The 19,522-nt window shown below is 37.4% G+C and overlaps 1 protein-coding gene across 6 annotated transcripts in view; it reads left to right on the top strand.

The window, feature by feature from the left end:
* The first annotated feature begins 11 nt into the window (after positions 1 to 11).
* Cutc (cutC copper transporter) overlaps positions 12 to 19,522 on the top strand; it is a 42,439-nt gene continuing 22,928 nt past the window's right edge. For 2 of the 6 annotated variants that reach the window (XM_063245063.1, XM_063245060.1), the window contains exons 1-4: positions 16 to 213; positions 3,602 to 3,673; positions 14,875 to 14,934; positions 19,058 to 19,267. In XM_063245063.1, the coding sequence (XP_063101133.1) occupies positions 153 to 213; positions 3,602 to 3,673; positions 14,875 to 14,934; positions 19,058 to 19,267 (403 nt within the window). In that variant the 5' untranslated portion in view covers positions 16 to 152. Of the gene's footprint in view, positions 230 to 3,601; positions 3,674 to 14,874; positions 14,935 to 19,057; positions 19,268 to 19,522 lie in introns of all 6 variants that reach the window. The other 4 variants (XM_063245061.1, XR_010046296.1, XM_063245059.1 and 1 more) reach the window with 4 other exon arrangements.

Raw genomic sequence — 19,522 nt, 5'->3', positions numbered from 1 at the left:
GCGGCTACGCTTCCGCAGGGTCTGCGGGGGCGCGGGCGTCGGGGACGCGCAGGTCGCTCGCCCCCGTGTAGGAGGCGCTTCTTGGGTCGCGCGCACGGCCTTTCAAACTCTGAGTGGAAATCGAAGGCGCCCAAGGGAAAGACGTGTGGAGCATGAAGAGGCAGGGGACCTCCTTGGAGCGGAAGTTGGCGCGGATACAGTCGGGGACGGCCGGTGCGGAAGAGGCGGGGTAGGGGCGGTCGGCCGACTCGGCTCCCCCGCGGACCAGTGCGGGCCGTGGCCGTCACGTTTCCCGGAAGGTTTCCTCCGCGCCCCCGCACTGTCCCTGCGGTTTGAAAAGCGTGGAAAGCTTGCTAGGCCCCGGAGCTGCCCGGGTGGGTGGGGGTGGTGTTCAGAACCCAGCGCCACACGCGCGGTCCGGCGACCTCGAGCGAGTTGTTCGAGTTCTCCGAGCCTCGCGGTGCGGCGGCCACACGAGGCCCTGCGCCCGGCGCTCTGGGGCCGCGTACCTTTCAGGCAGCGCCCGGGAGCTGTGCGGGGCGGGGTGCCAGCCTAGCCCGCTGCAGAGTAGCCGAGGCTGCTCTTTCTGCCGCGCCAAAGTAACGTGACAGGCTGGAGACAAGCACGTGCCTCTCCTGCTTGGTGAACTCGGTTTCTGCACAGCAGCGGGCTTCACAGTTCTTGTTCTCGGGACCCTTAATCTGAAAATCACCAAGAACCTCAGAAACTCTTACAGCTATACACTTTGATCGCACTAGAAATTAACACAAAATCATTAAGTGGAGAATAATCATAAGGCAGGCATAGTGGCTTACACCTGTAATCCCAGCACTCGGGAGGCTGAGGCAGGAGGAGCTTTGCGAATAAGAAACCAAGGGTTACAAAGTGAGCTCAAGACTACTCTGAACTGCATAGTGAGACCTTGTCTCAAAAAAGGCAAAAAAGCCAAAAAAAAAAAAAAAAAAAAGAAAAAAACCCACCATAATAAACCTATTAATAAACAAATAACTTTAATGAAGAATAAATATTCCTAGGAAAAAACAGAAGTGGCAGTGTTGTTTAGTTTTGTAAATCTATTTACTTAATGACCTAATGAAAAACAGCTGGATTCTCAAAACTAACTTTTAAAATTCAATCTTGTCAAGCAGCCTCCTGAAACGTCCATTTGTGAATGAAAGTAGAAAAGGCAAAGTCTTACATTGGTATAAAAATGGTTTTCATTCCAAAGACTGAAAGGATCCCAGAGGGGCCCAAAGTTATCTAAATCCATCATCTTAAGCACTATTGCTTCAAGCAAATGTCCTCATCTTTCATCTCTATAAATAACTTTCTCAGGATAGCTGTTTACCCTGCCTGCTGTCATACTGCATTTTGTGTGCATGTCCACCTTCTGCTGGCCAGGTTTCTTCTGTGAAGCTAGTAACCGTGCAGCACGGTCCAGTTCCACTGATGTAGCAGTGGATAGCAGCTATAATATGCAGTATTGTTGGTTAAGAATAACAAGTTTTTCAATTTGGTACTAATAGTCTTTTAAATAAATGACAGTTGCAGTTAGATATCAGCTGGTGATAGATTTTTGTTTTTAAAAAATTGGTTTAATTTTTCGTTATAAAAGCAATATTAAAGCCTGGCAGAATGATGCATGCCTGTAATCTCATTTATGTGGGAGGCTGATGCAAGAGAATTGCAAGTTCAAAGCTAGCCTGGGCAACTAAGATCCTCTCAAAAAATACATTAATAAGGCTATAATAAGTTAAAGACATCATACACAGTTATGAATGCATACTATCATGTTTGCAACAGCACAGTTGATAATCACAGCTTGTATGTCCATTAACATTTGATTGGATAAAGAAATTGTGCTGCTTATACACAATGGAGTACTATTCTGTCATCAAGGAGGATAAACTTGAATCATTTGTAGGAATAGATGCAACTTGAGACCATAACGTTAAGTGAAATAAATCAGACACATAAGCTTCAACAGTGAATGTTTCTCTTAGTTTAGAAACTATGTATAAATAAAGTGCAAAACAAAGGTAAAAGCTAAAAAAGAGGAAAAATGTTACTGTAATCCAGCATGGATGATGTTAAAAGAATACCTAGATTTAATATATTTCTCAGTTATGTGTTTCATATTTTTTTGCCTATTAACCTGTTGATCTGCATGTGTGATAATTAACTTTAGAATATAAATGAGTGACTGAATCTGACCAAAAAAGGGAAGGTAGAGGGAAAGAGGAAAGAGTTGAGATGTGGTAATGTATATATCCTAATTTCACACATTGAATGTAATCATTATGTACTGAAATGTACTAATAAAAACTTTTTTTAAAGAGCTGGTAATAAAGCTCTCAGATCAGTCCTGGGTTCCATCCCCAGGGCCACAAAATAAACACACAACTACCATATTGGGTGGCTAAATTCAGCAATATAACCAAAGAAGAAAGTAAAAATCCAAATCTGCTAACAGTTACCACCACGTGGTGAACATTCTTCCATATATCATTGTATGAAGTACATATACAGTATTTTAAATTAAAAATGAATTACATCTTTAACTTACAGGAAGCACTCAAAACTAATTTTTGATAACAGTATACAAATTTACAATTATTCTGCTTTTAGTAAATAAAGTGACTATCTTGTAGCAGTGCTAATACTGCTTGCTTTAGGTAATAATAAAGATTTACATAAAGATCTTAGGAACTTCATGTCAGCTAAGTGTAATCTGACACTTACCTAAATAAATAAGAGGTAGAGGGGCTGGGGATTTAGCTCAGCGGCATAAGCGCCTACCTTGCAAGCAGGCAGTCATGAGTTCTATCCCCCCTACCGATAAAAAGGAAAAAGACAAAAAAATAAAATAAGAGGTAGAAAATAAATACTGTTTTAAGGAGGAACATATACCTGATGAAGAGTTAAATGTGTTGAAAAGGGAAACTGAATTTCCTATTTTGAGAGGAAAAAAACAGAAATGTGGCTTGACAGTTGGAAAATTTTAGCATTAAAGATGAATCTAGGATTTTGTGGGTCAAGAAGGCATAAGCAATAGTGAGGATGAATATTGGAGAGAACTGGAGACATAAAGAGGTGACAATATATAGTTTACACTGTACTATTTAACACTGTACTATTTAAATTCTTAGTGGGTACTATACCCTCTACATGAATTTAGTCATTTACTCTCCACTACTGTTATGTAGGAAACTTAAGAAACTTGTCTAGAATCACACAATCAGTGGTGGGAGCAGGATATGTCATCATTCCTGCTTTTAAACACATATTCTCTATAATCACGTTTAAACATTATACAGGAGTTGAGAAGCACTTTTGGAATTTGTGGTAGGATGTGATGATGAGGTCATTGTTTAAGGAAAAATAAGGCATTCTTTGTTTTTCTCAGTATGATTTCTTGCACATGTCTGTGTACATCATAGTTATACATCAATTAAAATGATGTTTTATTGCGTTTATGGTGTCTAGTGTACTTATCTACTCGCTTCATTTGACATTTAGGTTTGGGTAGTAAAATGTTTGTTTTTGTGAGAGATTCGTCTGAATAGTACCTTCATGTAATTCTGTTCTCCATGTATTTTAGGAGCACCAAATGGATTTCTCATGGAAGTATGTGTGGATTCAGTGGAGTCGGCTGTGAATGCAGAAAGAGGAGGTAAGAGAAGTTAGAGAATGAGTGACAGTTTGGCCTTATAAGGGTCTAAAAATGATTCCTGTGAACTGATTTCAGAAACTCTCATCTGTGAGGATCCTAGTAATCCTACTGGAAAATTATGGTCCAATCTCTTTCCTCCCCAGGAAGGCCACGTTTGAATACTGTTCACAGTTATGCTTGCTCATTGACTAGTTTTTTTTTCCTGAGGCAGTTTTTCACTGTGCAGTTCAGGCTGGCCTTGCGCTCGCTTTGTCGCCCAGTCTGGCCTTAATCTTGCAGCAGTCCTCCTGCCTCCGCCTCCCCAGTGCTGGGATGCACATGCCACCCGCTCAGTCTATTCAATTTTTATTTGAACATAAAAATATTAAAAATTCTAAATATTTGTTTAAATTGGTTTTATAGGAGTTTGGGAATATACCTCAGTGTTAGTGCTCTTGCCTAGCATGCACAGGTCCGTGGTTCAAACTCAAGCAAACCTCACTTCCCACTTCAGAAATATTAAAGATTGTTTTGGAGACATTATTTTTACCCCAGTGTTTCTTTTGTGTAGGAACTATAGACATTTTTCATCATCTCATGATCAGAAAATTTTTAAATTTTTATTATGAAAAAGCTTTAAGTATATACAACTACAGAGTAGTATAATGAACCCCCAGCTATCCATCACTTACCTTCAGTCATTTTTGTTTCAGCTGTATCAGTGAAGAGTCTTGTAGTGCTTATTTTCAGCCTTGTTGGGTGCTTTTGGTTTTTTTTTTATCGATGCATTTTAGATACACATAATAATCATGTTCCGCATCAGGAATTTGTACCTGTAAATCATATATCTTGCTGCTGCTTTTTTTCCCCACTCTCCTCCCTTCTCTTCAATCTCTCTTTACAAAAGCTTTATTTCCATTTTTTCTTTCTATTCTCTTTTTTCTTTATCCCTTCTTTCCTTTCTCCCTCCCCCTCCCTTGTTCTCCTTCTTTTTGAACATTTTCTTCCCATTTCCCAATATCTGTTACACATTTTGGACCTTATTTATACTTTTGGCTTCATACACCGAAGAAACAATGTGGTGTTTGAACATGTGTTTCTGATTTATTTCACTTACGAGTATGGTCTCAAGGTGTATCCATTTTCTTATAAATGACTTGTTTATCCTTCTTTATGGCAGAGTAGTTTTTGTATAAAAAATCCCTTCATCTTCTTTATCTATTCATTGGTTGATGAACATTTGGGTGGTTTCCAAGACTTAGCTGTTACAAACTGTGCTGCTATAAACTAGTATGCTATAAGCTATTTGATGCTTTTAATTCTTTTGGGAAGATAATGAAGAAAGGGAATAGCTGGGTTGAATGGAATCCCTAGTTTTAGTTTTTCAAGGAACTGCCACACTGATTCCACAGTGGTTTCACCAGTCTATGCTCCTACCCACGGTGGAGAAGGGTTCCTTTTTCTTCACAGCCCCTCTAGCATTGGTTACTGTTTTCTTGATGATAGTCATTCTTTCTAGAGTGAGATAGAATCTCAGTGTTGTTTTAATTTGCATCTTTCGAATAAATAGTGATGTTGAATATTTTTTCATGTATTTACCATTTCTATTTCATCTGAGAGGTGTCTATTCATTTCAGATTCCCATTTTTGGTCTGGGTCTTTAAATTTAGAGGGGAGGTCTAGATTTTTTGCATCTTACATATTTTAGATATTAGTTCTTTATCTGAGGAACAGCTGGAAAAATATTTTTCCCACTCTGTGAGTTGTCTTTTCACTGTGTTTGTGGTTTCTTTTGCTGTGCAAAAACTTTTTGGCAAATTGAGATCCCAATTGTGGTTTCTTTGTGATATTTCCTGTGTGATTGATATTTTTTTCATAAAGTCTCTGCCTATGCCAATGTCTTCAAGAGTTTTACCTGCTCTATCTTCCAGCAGATTTAGTGTTTCTGTTTTAATATTCATATATTTGGTTCCATTTTTGATTTTAGATTAGTGCATGGTGAAAGATACAGGTCTAGTTTTCATCTTTGGCATCTGGAGCACCAGTTTTTCTAGCACCATATTAAAGAGGCTCTTTCTCTTCCACTGCAAGTGTTTGGCTCCTTTGTCAAAGATAAAGTGGCTGAATGTGTTTGGAGTTGTTTGTGCTGCATTTTTGTAATCTGTTCCATTGATCCTCAAGTTTTTTTTTTCCCCAGTACTGTGTTGTTTTTTTTTTTTTTAATGATAGTAGCTTTGTAGTATAATTTAAAGTCAGAAATTGTGATATCCCCTGCCTTGCCTTTCTTGCCCAGAATTGCCTTTGCTAATCTATGTCTCTTCTGATTCTAAATGAATTATAGGATTGTTTTCTCTTAATTTTGTGAGGTATGCTATTGGTGTTTTGTTTTGTTGGTGCTGGAGATCAAACTCACAACCTCACGTTTGCCAAGCAGGCACTTATACCGCTGAGCTAAACCCCTGGCCCTGCTATGGGTTTGACTGAGAATGAATTAAATCTCTATAACAATGTTGAAGTATGGCCATTTCCAGTATATTGGTTCTTCCTAGCCAAGAGTAATATTTTCACCTTGTATTTGAGACAGAGTCTCCCTCTTGTTCTGTAATTTAGGCTGGCCTTGAACTCATTATATAGCTTGAGCTGTTTTTTGGATGCTGTTGTGAAAAGTGTTGTTTCTGTAATTGCTGTCTCAATGAGTTTGTTATTTGTGTACAAGAATGCTATTGATTTTTGAGTATTGACTTTGTGTCTGTGCTACTGAATTTGGTGATTATAGCTAGAAGTGTTGGAGTTACTGAGCTCTTCCATGTAGAGTATCATATCGCCTGCAAATGATGATAATTTAGCTTATTCCTTTCCTAGCATCATACCTTTTATTTATTTTCTTTTCTAAATCCTCTAGTTAATATTTCCAGAAGTATATTGAATAAGAGTGTGTATATTTGTTATGTCCTCTTTTGTCTTAATCTCTTTAAAATAAAAAAAATTAAAGAGAGTGTGTATAGAGGACATCCTTTGTCTTGTTCCTGATTTCAGAGGGAAAGCCTTCAGTTTTTTGACCATTTAGTACGATGTTAACTGTTAGCTTGTCATAGCTTTTATCAGATTGAGATGAAGACCATGTATTCCAATTTTCTGTAGAGTTTTTTAAAATCATAAATTGGTGTTAGACTTTTTCTGCATCTATTGAGATGATCATATTTTTTTATCCTTGTTTCTGTTAATGTGGTGTATTACATTTATTGATTTGCATATGTTTAACTGTCTCTGCATCTCTCAGATGAATCCTTCTTGGTCATAGTGTATAATCTTCTAAATGAGTTGCTGCATTCTGTTTGCCAGTATCTTATTGAGGATTTTTGCTAAAATTGTTCATTAGGGAGATTGGTCTTTTTTTTTTATTGGATATTTCCCTGGTTTTGTCAGGGTCATGCTTGCTTCCAGGAATTAATTTGGGTGTATTGCTTCCCTTTCAGTTTCATTCAAGAGTTTGAGAAGTAGCAGCATTAAGTGTTCTCTAAATTTCTTGTAGAATTCAGCAGTGAATCTGTCATGACTTGGGCTTTTGTTTGTTTGTTGGTAGGTGTTTAATTATATCTTCAATTTCATTGGTTGGCACTGGTTTACTTAGAATTTTTATATCTTGATTCAGCTTTGGTAATGCATGTATGTCTAGGAATGTGTCCATTTCTTCTGTGTTTTCTGTCTTAGAAATATACAGGTTCTCAAAGTAGCTGTTGATCTTCTGGTTTTCTGTAGAATCTTTTGTGATTTCACTTATTTCACTGCTAATTGAGTGAATTTGAATCTTTACTTTTTTGATAGGTTTGACAAAGAATTTGTCAGTTTTATTTAATCTCTCAAAGAACCAACTTTTCTTTTTTTTTTTTTTTTTTTTTTTTTTTTTTTTTTTTTTTTTTTTTTTTTTTTTTTTTTTTTTTAATTTTATTTAAGGAGAAAAGAAAAAAAAAGCAGGGAAAGGGTACAAGTTATACAGATTTACAGAAAAAAAATGAACAGTAGGAAATCACTAGTTAATGGATTACATATTGTCATCTTAGAAATAATTGTTCAAGTCACAAAATTAGAGCTTGTAAAGTGGACATTCCATCAATGATACTGCAAACAGTTCTGTTCATTGATCCAATAAAACTCTGTGATATCATTTTCTATCTTATACACTTAAATATACATGCAGTTATATAGTTTGGAGCACTTTCTTTTCTTCTCTTTTGTACCATGACTATTACACATTTTGGGTTTCATTGCTCCCACGGTTCTTATTACTTTTTTGGAAGAGAGTAAAACCAAATGTGACATAACAGAACAGAATCGGTCAAGTCAAAAGGGTGGACATAATAGATAATGTAAAAACATAATACAAGGTGATCAACAATGGTTACCATAATGCCTCCTGCTATCTCTAATAGAATTGCCTATATCATTAGTTATAATACAATTGAACAAAACAGTAAAGAACAAAACCGACAAAACCAAAACATTGGAGACATTGTAGGTCTTCAAAAGTAGACAAAAGTCAACAAGAATGGGCGTCATAATGAATCTCATTATCTTCACAGCTGATGCCTAAACTTTCGAACCTGATACTATCCAGCAAAACAGAATAGGGGAACATCAGTTAAAAACCAGATGGTGAGAGTAATACAGGGCTTTAAATCAAGGTAATGAAAAGTCAAAGTGGGTTACTATAATATATCCTGCTATTTTTTTCCCTTTAATTAAAAGGATAAAGATAAAAAAGTAGATAATGGAGTGGAGATTGAGATAAAAGAGGGCATAACAACGAAACAGCGCAGATCAAAACATAACCATTTAAGCAGAATAGTGTTTCACCACCAGATAATCCTAACCTAAAAGTAGTTACCATATTGTTTCTTTCTTTGAAATCCTTGAGTACAACTTCGTATACTGTAGCATTAAGTATATCAAAACAATGTAAAACCATTCAAGAGAATGACAGCATTACAGAGTATTTAGAATCGACTAACAAAATGAACAATGGTTTCTGTATAATCTCCTTGTCTTTAAAAGGTTTTTGCTTATACTATCGTACATAATAAAATCCAATAAGATACAGCCTATTTAGACCATTGGAGACAGAAGGACAAAAGCTAGATGAGACTTCAAAACAAGATGATACTAAATCTGTATTACCTATTAAGATGTCATTTTCTCCAAAATAGCTGTTCCTATCATCCAATCTTCTCTGCCTCATTTCTGTTAAGCTCTTTTTCTGTCCGTAGCTGTCAGTTTGTCTTCTTCATTTTGTTCTCTGCTCCATTCGTTGTGGCCTCTCTGCCATTATTTCTGGATTCTTTGTATTTTTCTTTTTTTAGAATATCCTGCAATGCTCTCTGTAGAGTTGAATTGGTGGTTGCAAATTCCCCCAGTTCCTCTTTATCCTGGAAGCACCTTGTTTTTCCATCAATTTCCAGGGACAGTTGTGCAGGATATCTCAATCTTGGCTGGAGATTATTATCTTTCAATGCTTGAATTATTTCCCCCCACGCTCTTCGTGATTTGATGGTTTGTGCAGAGAAATCTGCTGTAATTCTGATGGGTGTTCCCTTGTAGGTGGTCTGTTTCTTTTCTCTTACAGCTTTTAATATTCTGTTCTTGTATTGAATTTCTGGAATTTTTATTATTATATGCCTGGGTGTTGCTCTGTTTGGGTTGTAGGTAGCTGGGGTCCTGTATGCCTCATACATCCGAGTATCTTTACCTTTTGCTAAATTAGGAAAATTCTCCTGGATTATTTCTGTGAGTAGCTTTTGTAGTTCACTTGTTTGTGTCCCTACTTCTTCTTTTATGTTCTTAATCCTTAAGTTATGGCTCCTCTTATCATCTTCTTGTCTTTGTATTATTGCTGTTTGTTTCTTTGTTATTTTTAAGAAGTTTTTCATTTCATTCTCCCATATTACAAGTCTGCCCTCCAGTTCAGATAGTCTGTACTTAGTTTCTTTCAAGCTGTTATGCCAGTCTTCTATAGACTTCTTAGTATCTTGGTAGTCCCTTTGAACCTGCTTCACGTATTCTATGCTTTCTCTGTTTTCTCCATCAAACAATTCTCCCCTTTTTTTCTGTTCTTCCATTCCACCACCTGTTTTTTCTTGGGTGGTACTTAGCATTTCTCTAACTATTCTGCATACTTCTAGCTTCAGGTCATTGATAACTTCATTCCTGAATTGGTCTATGAGGCTCTCTATATGGTGCCTTATGTGTATTGGTGCGGTGTCTGCTATTGCCTGTTTCTCAGAATTGGGGGCCGAGGAGCCTTTCTTGTTGCTGCCTCTTCCCATGCTGCCTCTTCTTCTCTGTTCCTTATATATGCAAGCTTATATAAGAGGCCCAGCTTCTCTCCCAGTCAGCCACAGCCTGATCGAATTGCGCCAATTAGGTGTTCCCGCTCACTGCTGCGCACCAGGGAGTTACGGACCAGGCAGCCTACGCGTCTCCCCTCCCGGCCACCGTCAGGCTCTGGGATCTGTGTTGGGACAGCCTACCAGGTCCGCCGGCAGCGTCATGCAGGCCAGGCACTTTTCACCAATCCCGCCCGAGAGGGGGATGTGTGGCTGGAGTCCCACTGCGCCCTGCTCCCGCAGGACTGCTTGGGCCCAGAAAGTCCTCCGCTGGAGTCAAACTGTGGTAGAGTGTCAGTTTCTCTCACTCACCTCACCACAAGTCAGTGCACACCTCCCTGCCGTTCGCAGATTGCCGTTCTCAGAGCTTCTGCGTGTCTCTCTCCTTGCCGAGCCACTGTAGAGGCAGCCAGCCGCCGCGCGGCGGGAAACCCAAATCGCGGCTTACAATGGCCCGGTTCCAGCCTCCACACCGAGTCTTTTCTGTTCCTGTTTTAGCACCAGGACTGCATTCCAAGTTGGCTTCTCTCAGCCCAGTTCGTTCCTGAGTCAGCAGAGCATATCTCCACCGACTTATGTCTCCTTAGTCCGCACCATTCCTGGCTTCTGAGCCGAGTCTTTCAGAGAGCCTCCGGTAGTTGCTGTTATCTGTCCGCCATGTTCTCCCGGAAGTCTAGAACCAACTTTTCAATTCTTCATATTTTTTTTTAGTCCCAATTGCATTAATTTCTGTTCTGATCTTTATAATTTCCACCCTCATACATGCTTTGGGTGTAACTTGCTTTTCTTTTTTCAACATTAGGTTCAACATTGGGTTATTTATTTGTGTTTGTTCCGTTTTTCTGATATGTGACTTCACTGCTGAAAATTCCCCCTGTAAACTGCTTTCGTTAATAATGGCTGTTACCAAGAAATCAACCAGTAACAAGTATTGGAGGGGCTGTGGGGGAAAAAGAAACCCTTCACCACTGTACAACCACTCTGGAAATCAGTGTGGAGATTCCTCAAAACACTAGGCAATCCGATTTGGTCCGGCTATTCCCCTTTTGGGTATCTTAAAAATTAAAAACACTGTACCACAGTGATACATGTGCACCCATGTTAATAGCAGCACTATTTGTAATAGCTAGATCTTGGAAACAACCTAAATGCCCATTAACTGAAGAATGGATAAAAAAGATATATTTTTATACAATGGAGTACTGCTCAACTTTAAGCATTAACTGGAGACTTTTATAGGCCATACTCATAAGTGAAATAAATAAGGCTCGCATATGTAAACATCATATTGTCTCCCTCGTGTGAGCTAAAAGAAATTACATGTATGTTTGTGTGTATATGTATATATATATATATATGTATGGGTGTATATATAGTAGCTAAGATAGTTATACTACTAACTTCTCTGGATTCATTGAAAAGAAAGGTTTGTGCTTATATTGTACAGACAATTAAATGCAGGTATCTTGTACTCTAAATAAAGATAACAATATGCAATGTATTCAACATTGTTAACCTCAATTATCGTATTTTGAAATTTTGGTTTTTTTCTCTTTTTTTTAAAGATTGCCTTCATTATATCACATGAGTTCTGGTATGTTGTGTTGGCATTATCATTTAATTGTAAAAACATTTAATTTCTCCTTTGATTTCATTTATGACCCGTTGATTTTAGTTAGTTTCTTTTGCCATTGATTGCCAGTTTTTCTTTTTTTTGGTTCCGGGAATTGAACTTACGACCTCGTACTTGCCTGGTAGGCACTTACACTGCTGAGCTAAACCCCCAGCTGATTTCCAATTTCGTTGCAGTATGGTCTGATAATGTACATGGGATAATTTTAATTCTTTTGCCTTTACTTAAGCATGTTCTATGAGGTAGTTTGTGGTCTCTTTTGGACTGCTGAGAAGAGTGTGTATTCAGTTGTTGTGGGTGGATCACTCTGTGGATGTCTTAAGTCCTTTTGTTCAACAGTTTGGTTTGGTTCTGACATTTCTTGGTTGATTTTTTTTTTTTTTTTGTCTAGTTGATCTATTTGTAGCAGTGGGGTATTGAGGTCCTTCATTACAATTGCATTCGTACTTAGTTTTTTTAATGTCTGTTAATATTTTATATAGTTATAGGTATTTGGTGCATATATATTTATGATTGCTATCCCTTCCTCTTGAATTGTTCCCTTTACAAGTATGTAGTGACCTTCTTAATCTTTCTTAATCAGTCTTGCCTTGAAATCTACTTTGTCTGCAAATAGAATAGCTACTACTGCTTTTTCCAGGTTCCTGTTGTATGGAGTAATATTCTCCATTTTCTTTGACTTTCAATCTGTGCATTTATTTTTTATTTAAATGTGCTTGTGTGGGCCAGGGCTTTTGCTCAGTGGCACAAGTACCTGCCTGGCAAGCACAAATCATGAGTTCAATTTCAGGTACCACCAAAAAAAAAAGTGCTTGTATGTAGCATATTATTGGATCTTGATTCTTGATCCATTCTCTTTCTTTTGATTGGTAAATTAAGACCATTTACATTGATGATTACTATTAGGTATTGACTTATCCTTGTGTTTTTTTCCAGTTGGTTTTTTTCTTTCTCTGTTTATTTACTTGCCTTGTCTGGTAGATTCATTCTGTGCGGGTTCATGGAGTTGTAGACTTGGTTATCTTTTTCTTCCTTCAGAACATTTTGGAGTCTTGGTTTGTTAGTCATGAATTTAGGTGTTCGTTGTCATGGAAATACGTATTTCTTTATCAGTTTTGAAAATTAGTTTTTCAGAGTACATCAATCTGGGCTGGAGGTTTTCTTTTAGGGCTTGAAATACTTTACTCCAAATTCTTGTTGACTTGAGTGTTTGTGTTGAGAGATCTGCTGTGATTCTGATGGGCTTTCCTTTATAGATGATTTGTCTCTTTTCTGTTCTTGTGTTGAATTTCTGAACTCTTGATCACTGTCTTAGTTATTTTTCTTGTTGCTAAGACAAAATACCCATCAGCAAAACTCCTTTGGAAGTTATAGTTAACCCAGAGTGTTAAACAGATTCAGGTGAGTTTTGACAAAATTTGTTTAATGAACAACTTCCTGTTGGATTCTGTCAGGAAGGAGTCTTGCCTTTTTCTATTTTATGCTGTTAAGGTTCATCAGTTGATTTGGTTGTTTTAATCTTTCTTTTATAAGTTTTTCTAGTAGCTTTTCACCTATAATTTTAGCAATCCATACTTTAGGAGGGGTTGCAAAAGGTGATATATTAAGTCTAATATTTTATTTTTTTGTCCGTTAGCTAGAATACACCTATAAAGAACAACTTTTCCTAGTCTGCTGGTTGGTTATGCAGAAATTTAGTTTGAACTAAAAAGAATAAATGCTTGCTTCTTCCCCCTACTTTTTTTAGTAAGTATTTTTATTGGTAAATGTTCTTTACCCTTGTTTACTAATATTTAGAATAATGAGTAGTTTCTCTATTCTTCAGTGAATTCTTTTATTATTATAAACCTAGGATTAGACATGTTTTATATATTTAATCCAGTGTAGTTATTTTGCTTATTGATGCTTATAAAATCATTCTTTGGTCAGGGAGAGATTCTTCAAGATGGTTACAGAGACCTTTTTCTATAACCTCAGTAGTCATGCTTTCAGCATTCCCTATTTCTTGAAATTATCTTGATTTAACTACTCAAAAGTAACTGCATTTTTAATGGCTTAGAAAAATAAAGAACTACTGGGGAAAAGATAAGGTTATTTTCTTACCAATTTGAATCCAACATTTCACAATTCAAAATTTGTGAGTCTATCAAGTAACATCTTTATTCTAAGTCACTTCCATTAATACAGAAGTTTAAGAAAAGTAGCTTACCTTGAATTATCTTTTAAATTTGACTATCAGAAATATAATTCAAAGCTAGGTGTGGTGGCACATGCCTGTAATCCCAGCATTTGGGAGGCTGAAGCAGTAGGACCGCTGCAAGTTTAATGGTCAGCCTGGACTACAGAGTGTCCTGGCCTGTGGGTAAGTCCATGGAGACCCTAGAGGGGGAGTGGGGATGAAAAGGAACAAGAGACACAAAGAGCGGAGACAAGATGAAGAATTCCAATCAAGTCTCATTTATTCACGGAATGAGTAACAAATATATAGGGTATTGAGGAGGAGGGATTTGGGTTCTGAGACATCAGCAGGTAACTTAGCAACAGTGGTAGGACCAATGGTTATAGGTCAATTCAAATTTCCTGGGCGCAGGCTCATAAGGTGGGCTGATTAACATAATTTAAAGTGGTACGGCCTGCAGATGTTAAGGTGGTACAGCCCACAGATGTTCAGGTGGTACATAAGGTGGCAGCCAATTGCAGGGCTTCCCACAACAGAGCAAGACCCTGTCTCAAAAACAAAACAAACAAACGAAAACAGAACAAAACCTCATAATGTGAGGTGCAAAGAATAGTTGAGATAACTGCTGCTTCTGCTCCTCCTCCCTGCCTTTTCTTCCCCTCTTCTTCTTCCTGCTTCCTGCCTCCCTCTCTTTCTTCTTTGTGGTAGTACTGGAGATTGAACCCAAGGCCTTCACACTGACCTATACCCCTAGTATCCCCGCCTTCCTATATTTTGTTTTATGTCTTTTTAGATGGGGACTCCTTAAATTACTGTAGATTGTCCAGGCTGGGCTCAACCTCATGATCTCCTACCTCAGCCTCCCAGAATAGTGGGATTATAGACTTGTGTCACCAATACCTGGCAATGTCTTACACAACTTTTAAAATTTCTATATTTCGTAAAAAAAAAATTGTGAGCCATTTGCTATTGAATAAGAACCTTTAAAAATAATTGTGCTGAGCAGTGTTTTTTTTTTTTTAAATTACAGGTGCTGGTCGGATTGAATTATGTTCTGGTTTATTGGAAGGAGGAACCACACCCAGTATGGGTAAGTGCTGAGTTTTCACATTTTCTTTTAGTTTATAGAACCAGGATACAGCTGAATATCAGTCTTGTTTGGGTCCTTTACTAATATAGGGGTTAAGAATGGTATGAATATGTATCAGTTTAAAATGCTTATGATTGCAAATAACATAGTCAAAGATTTGATCATTTTTTTCCTCTAGTATCAAAAAGCTGGAAGGTACATAGCTGCTATATTACAGTGATTCAGCTGCTCTGCAGTAACATCTATCTCATTTATGTTTGAAAAATATTTTTGCTAGATATAAACTTCTAGGTTTACAGTTTTTCTTTTTTCTTTTAGTTCTTTGGAGATGTTTTTTCACTCTTTTTGTTTGTGTTGTTTATAATAAGCAACCTATCATCCACATGTTTGTTTTTCTCTATATGTGACTTTGGTTTCTTTTAAGACTTTTTTCTTTATTCCCAGCTTTGAACAGCTTAGTTCTGATGCACCTAAATGTTTCTTAGATCTGTGCACTATTTTCCATCACATTTGGAAAATTTTAAGCAATATGCTCCATTCTCTCCTTGAAAGACTTTAATTATATCTGTTTAGACTACTTGAAAGTGTCCCAGAACTCACTGACAAGCTACCATTTTTTAAAGAAAAATCTCCTTTCTGTGTTTTATTTTGCGTCTTTGTCTGAGATATACTCATCTTTCCTCCTGCAATGTTTAATCTGTTAATTTTGTCTGGTATATTTTTCGTCTCATATATTGTAGTATCTAGATATTTGAATGTTTTTACATCTCTCATGTGTTTTCTTAATGTTAGTGAACATATAGAATAAAATTATAAAACTTGTTTTAATGGCTTTATCTGCTAATTCTAGCATCTATATAAGTTCTAGGTTTGTTTAATTTGATTGACATGTCTTAGTTTCTTGCCTAGTCATTTAATTTAGCATATGGTAAAAATTGTATTTTTTTGATTATTGATTGTATTTGCATTCAAATAAATATTTTTGAGCAGCTAGGTTACTTGGGAACAGTTTGGAACTTTCAGGCCTTTGTTTTAAAATTTATTAGGCAGTTCTGGAAAAGTGATCAATTTAGATCGTATTTTTTTCCACTACTGAGGCAAGCCATTTCTTTATATTCAGTTCATTGTCTGTGATTGTCTTGGTTACTTTTCTCTTGTTGCTGAGGCAAAATACCTGATACCCAAAGTGAAGGAAAGAAAGCTCACTGTTTGTGGAGGTTTCAGTCCATAATTAGCTGGTTTCAAGGCAGTGGGGCATGGCACTGGAGTAACACTTCAAGGCAGCAGCCAGAGCAAGAGGACAGCCAGAGCAAAAATAAAACAAGCCTCTTCTGGTTTATATGGTACAGGCCACCAACTGGGAGCCACAGGGCGAGGTTGTTACAAGGTTCAAAAGGAAATGGCATCACTGCTCACACAAGACCAAGTATTTCTGTCCCCTAAGGATTCCAGCTTTTTTTTTCTTGGTTACTTTTGTCTCATTGTTGAGACAAAATACCTAATGCCCAAGATTAGAGAAGGAAAGGTTTATTTATTTTACAGTTTTGGAGGTTTCAGTCTGTAATCAGCTGGCTCCAAGGCAGTGTGGCATGACACTGGAGCAACACTTCAAGGCAGCAGCCAGGGAAAAAGGCAGTCAGAGCAAAAAGGTAAAAAACAAACCTCTTCTCCTGGCTTGAACAGTAGGCAAGCCACCAGCCTCCCTCCAGGGCAGATGTAGCTCTCACAAAATCTCCTTGCCCTTCTTTGCACTGAGTGAGGATATTTACAAAGTAAGAACCCTGGCTTCCTGCTGAGTCTCTGAGTTAAACTGCTCAAGTTGACACAATGTAGGAATCATGACAGTGATTCTTGAAGTTTTTCTATGTAGTTGATGGGAACAGGTGTGGTATAAATGGCAGACATTTTTTCTTATCCTCTCCAGTAATTTTTTTCTGGCCTTGTGTAGTTTCTTTACATGTATCCATCAGTCAGTATTTAGCTGAATATTAAATGGGGTTCTTTGCATATATCTAGAGTTCTTTTTCTTATAGCTGTAGCTACCTTCGTTTTCTTAGATTCCAAGCTTTGTCTCAACTCTGAGAATTCTCTAGGCTCCATTGAGGTTCCCTGTTCCTGTGCAGTATCATTGAGTCTCTCCAGGCAGTAAACTTGGTCAAATATCAAGTGAATCTTACTTCTTTTCTGTCAGGGATCAAAGTATTTTGTTGTTTGATATTCAAAGCATTATTTTATGTATTTTGTCCATTTTTTGTTACTGTGGGACAGAGGATAATCTAGTTTCTATAACTCTGTCTTAACCAAAAGCAGAACTTTATTTTTTGGTGGTGGGGGGAGAGAACTTGCAACCGTGTGCTTCTGCACTTATGCTACTGAGCTAAATTCCTGGCCCCAAAAGCAGAATTTTTTACTCTAATGTTATGCTACTCTGATTTGATGATAGCATTATTTAGTATAAAGATTTTATATATTCAACAGACCTTTAGAAGCTTCTCACCAAAAACAGGCAATCTCTAGCCATTCTAAAATCTCTGCAGTATCTATAAATTAGAGAATGATCTGTTTTTTTACAATACCAGTCATGAGTCATTGCTTGATATTGGGCACATTTTTCTTCTGTGCAAAATTTGGTTCCAAAAGAGGAAAAAAGGGAAAAGAAGATTCATATTCAGTAAACAACTACTGGTGCTTGTCATAAATCTTGTACTGTTGAGTGTTTCTGAGTTGATCACATTGTCATATGTAGGTACTTCTGTTGAAATATCTCTGCATACTACCAAAAATAGGTAGAATTTTGTTAACTTTTAAGTATCTCTTTCAAAAATAGGTTTTGCTAATTATCCAGTTAGGGAACATAAATTTTGGAAATAGTTAACCGTTTATATAGTGGATTTTAAATAGAGCTATAATCAATTAGGAAGGAGCAACTTGGTCCTGGGTAATCTATTAACAGAACACTGAGCCTAGTAGTTAATATACTTTCAAATGTCATAACCAATAAAAGAGTTCTGAGTGAGAGTTTTTGTTGGGGAAACTGACAAGTGCTTCTTTATTGTGTCTTCAGTTTTCTAAATTGCTTGTTTTTTTTTTTTTTCTTTTTCTCTTTTTATCAGCACTGGGGATCGAACTCATGACCACCTGCTTGCAAGGCAGGTGCTTATGCCACTGAGCTAAATCCCCAGCCCCTTAAATTGCTTTTTTTGCGGGGAGTGGGTACTGGGGATTGAACTCATGACCTTGCACTTGCTAGGCAGGCACTTACGCTGCTGAGCTAAATCCCCACCCCTAAATTGCTCTTTTTAATTCTTGACTTTCCTCTTGCTTACTTTTCCCCAATATATACATTTTTCTTCTTATTAGCCTTCTATTTTGTCTACTTTTCTCTAGTTTCCTCAGTCAGTTCTTTCTTTTGGAAGTAGTAAGTGTTGTGCTAAAAAAGCTAAAATACAAAGTTAAAAAGATTGTTATTAGCACAAAGAGCTTTGTCATTCTGTGCTATGCTTATCGCCCTAGTAACCATGTACCTGTAGCACCAACCACATAGTTATATAGTTATAGATTAACTGAGGCATCACCATGGTGTTCTGTATGCGTCATCACCTTAGTAACTTGTTTGCTGTGTCAACCTTTGTTCCCTTTGTGAGACACAAATGATGCTGTGTCAACCTTTGTTTGCTTTTGTGAGAAACAAATGTTCCTAGAATTAGTACACCAAGGGCTGTAAATTAAGGGAAAACAAAAGGGCTAACCACCAACTGCAAAGCGTCTCTGACCCCAAACAAAGGGGAACAAAGGCCTTCCCCATTCTTGGTCTCCTCACATCAGTGGTTTAATTGTTGTAAAAGTATGTCAAAATTCTAACCCAGTTGCATAGCTTCACAAACTCCATCTGCACTGTGCTGCTGGTGCCAGCTTAAATAAAAGCGCTCTTTTAAAAAAAAAAAGACGTCCTGCCCCGGTTTTGTTTTTGTTTTTGTTTTTGTTTTTGTTTTTGTTTTTAATAACATCTTGGGGCCTCGTTTTGGGGGTACAACAATAAGAACAAACGTACATGTAATATTTTATTGACTTTCTGGACCCTTTAGCTCACATTTGAATTTGAGTTCGTTTTCTGTTCTCACAGGTGTCCTTCAAGTAGTAAAACAGAGTGTCCAGATCCCAGTTTTTGTGATGATTCGGCCACGTGGCGGTGATTTTTTGTATTCAGATCGTGAAATTGAGGTGATGAAGGCTGACATTCAGCTTGCCAAGCTTTATGGTGCCGATGGTTTGGTATTTGGGGCATTGACTGAAGATGGATATATTGACAAGGAGCTGTGCATGTCTCTTGTGGGTAAGAATTTGCATCTGAGATGACTGTATTTATGCTCCCAGTGCAGAAAAATATCACAAACTTACTTTTCAGTCATACGTGCAGATACTTATCCTATTTTAAGCATTATTTAGATGATCTACACAGTAACTAAAAAAAAATTAAGAAAGCTTTTACCACACATAACCTCTACCTCAAACATCTAAATCACTGCATTCTGTTTAAAATAGGTAAGATGTGTCCATAAGTGTGACTGAGAAGTCAGTGTTGTAATAC

Source organism: Cavia porcellus, unplaced genomic scaffold (genome assembly GCF_034190915.1).
Source record: "Cavia porcellus strain 051 isolate PalLab524CR breed Dunkin Hartley unplaced genomic scaffold, mCavPor4.1 scaffold_2, whole genome shotgun sequence".
In the NCBI taxonomy this organism is placed as follows: Eukaryota; Metazoa; Chordata; class Mammalia; order Rodentia; family Caviidae; genus Cavia; species Cavia porcellus.
This window is presented reverse-complemented; position numbering and strand designations above follow the sequence as displayed.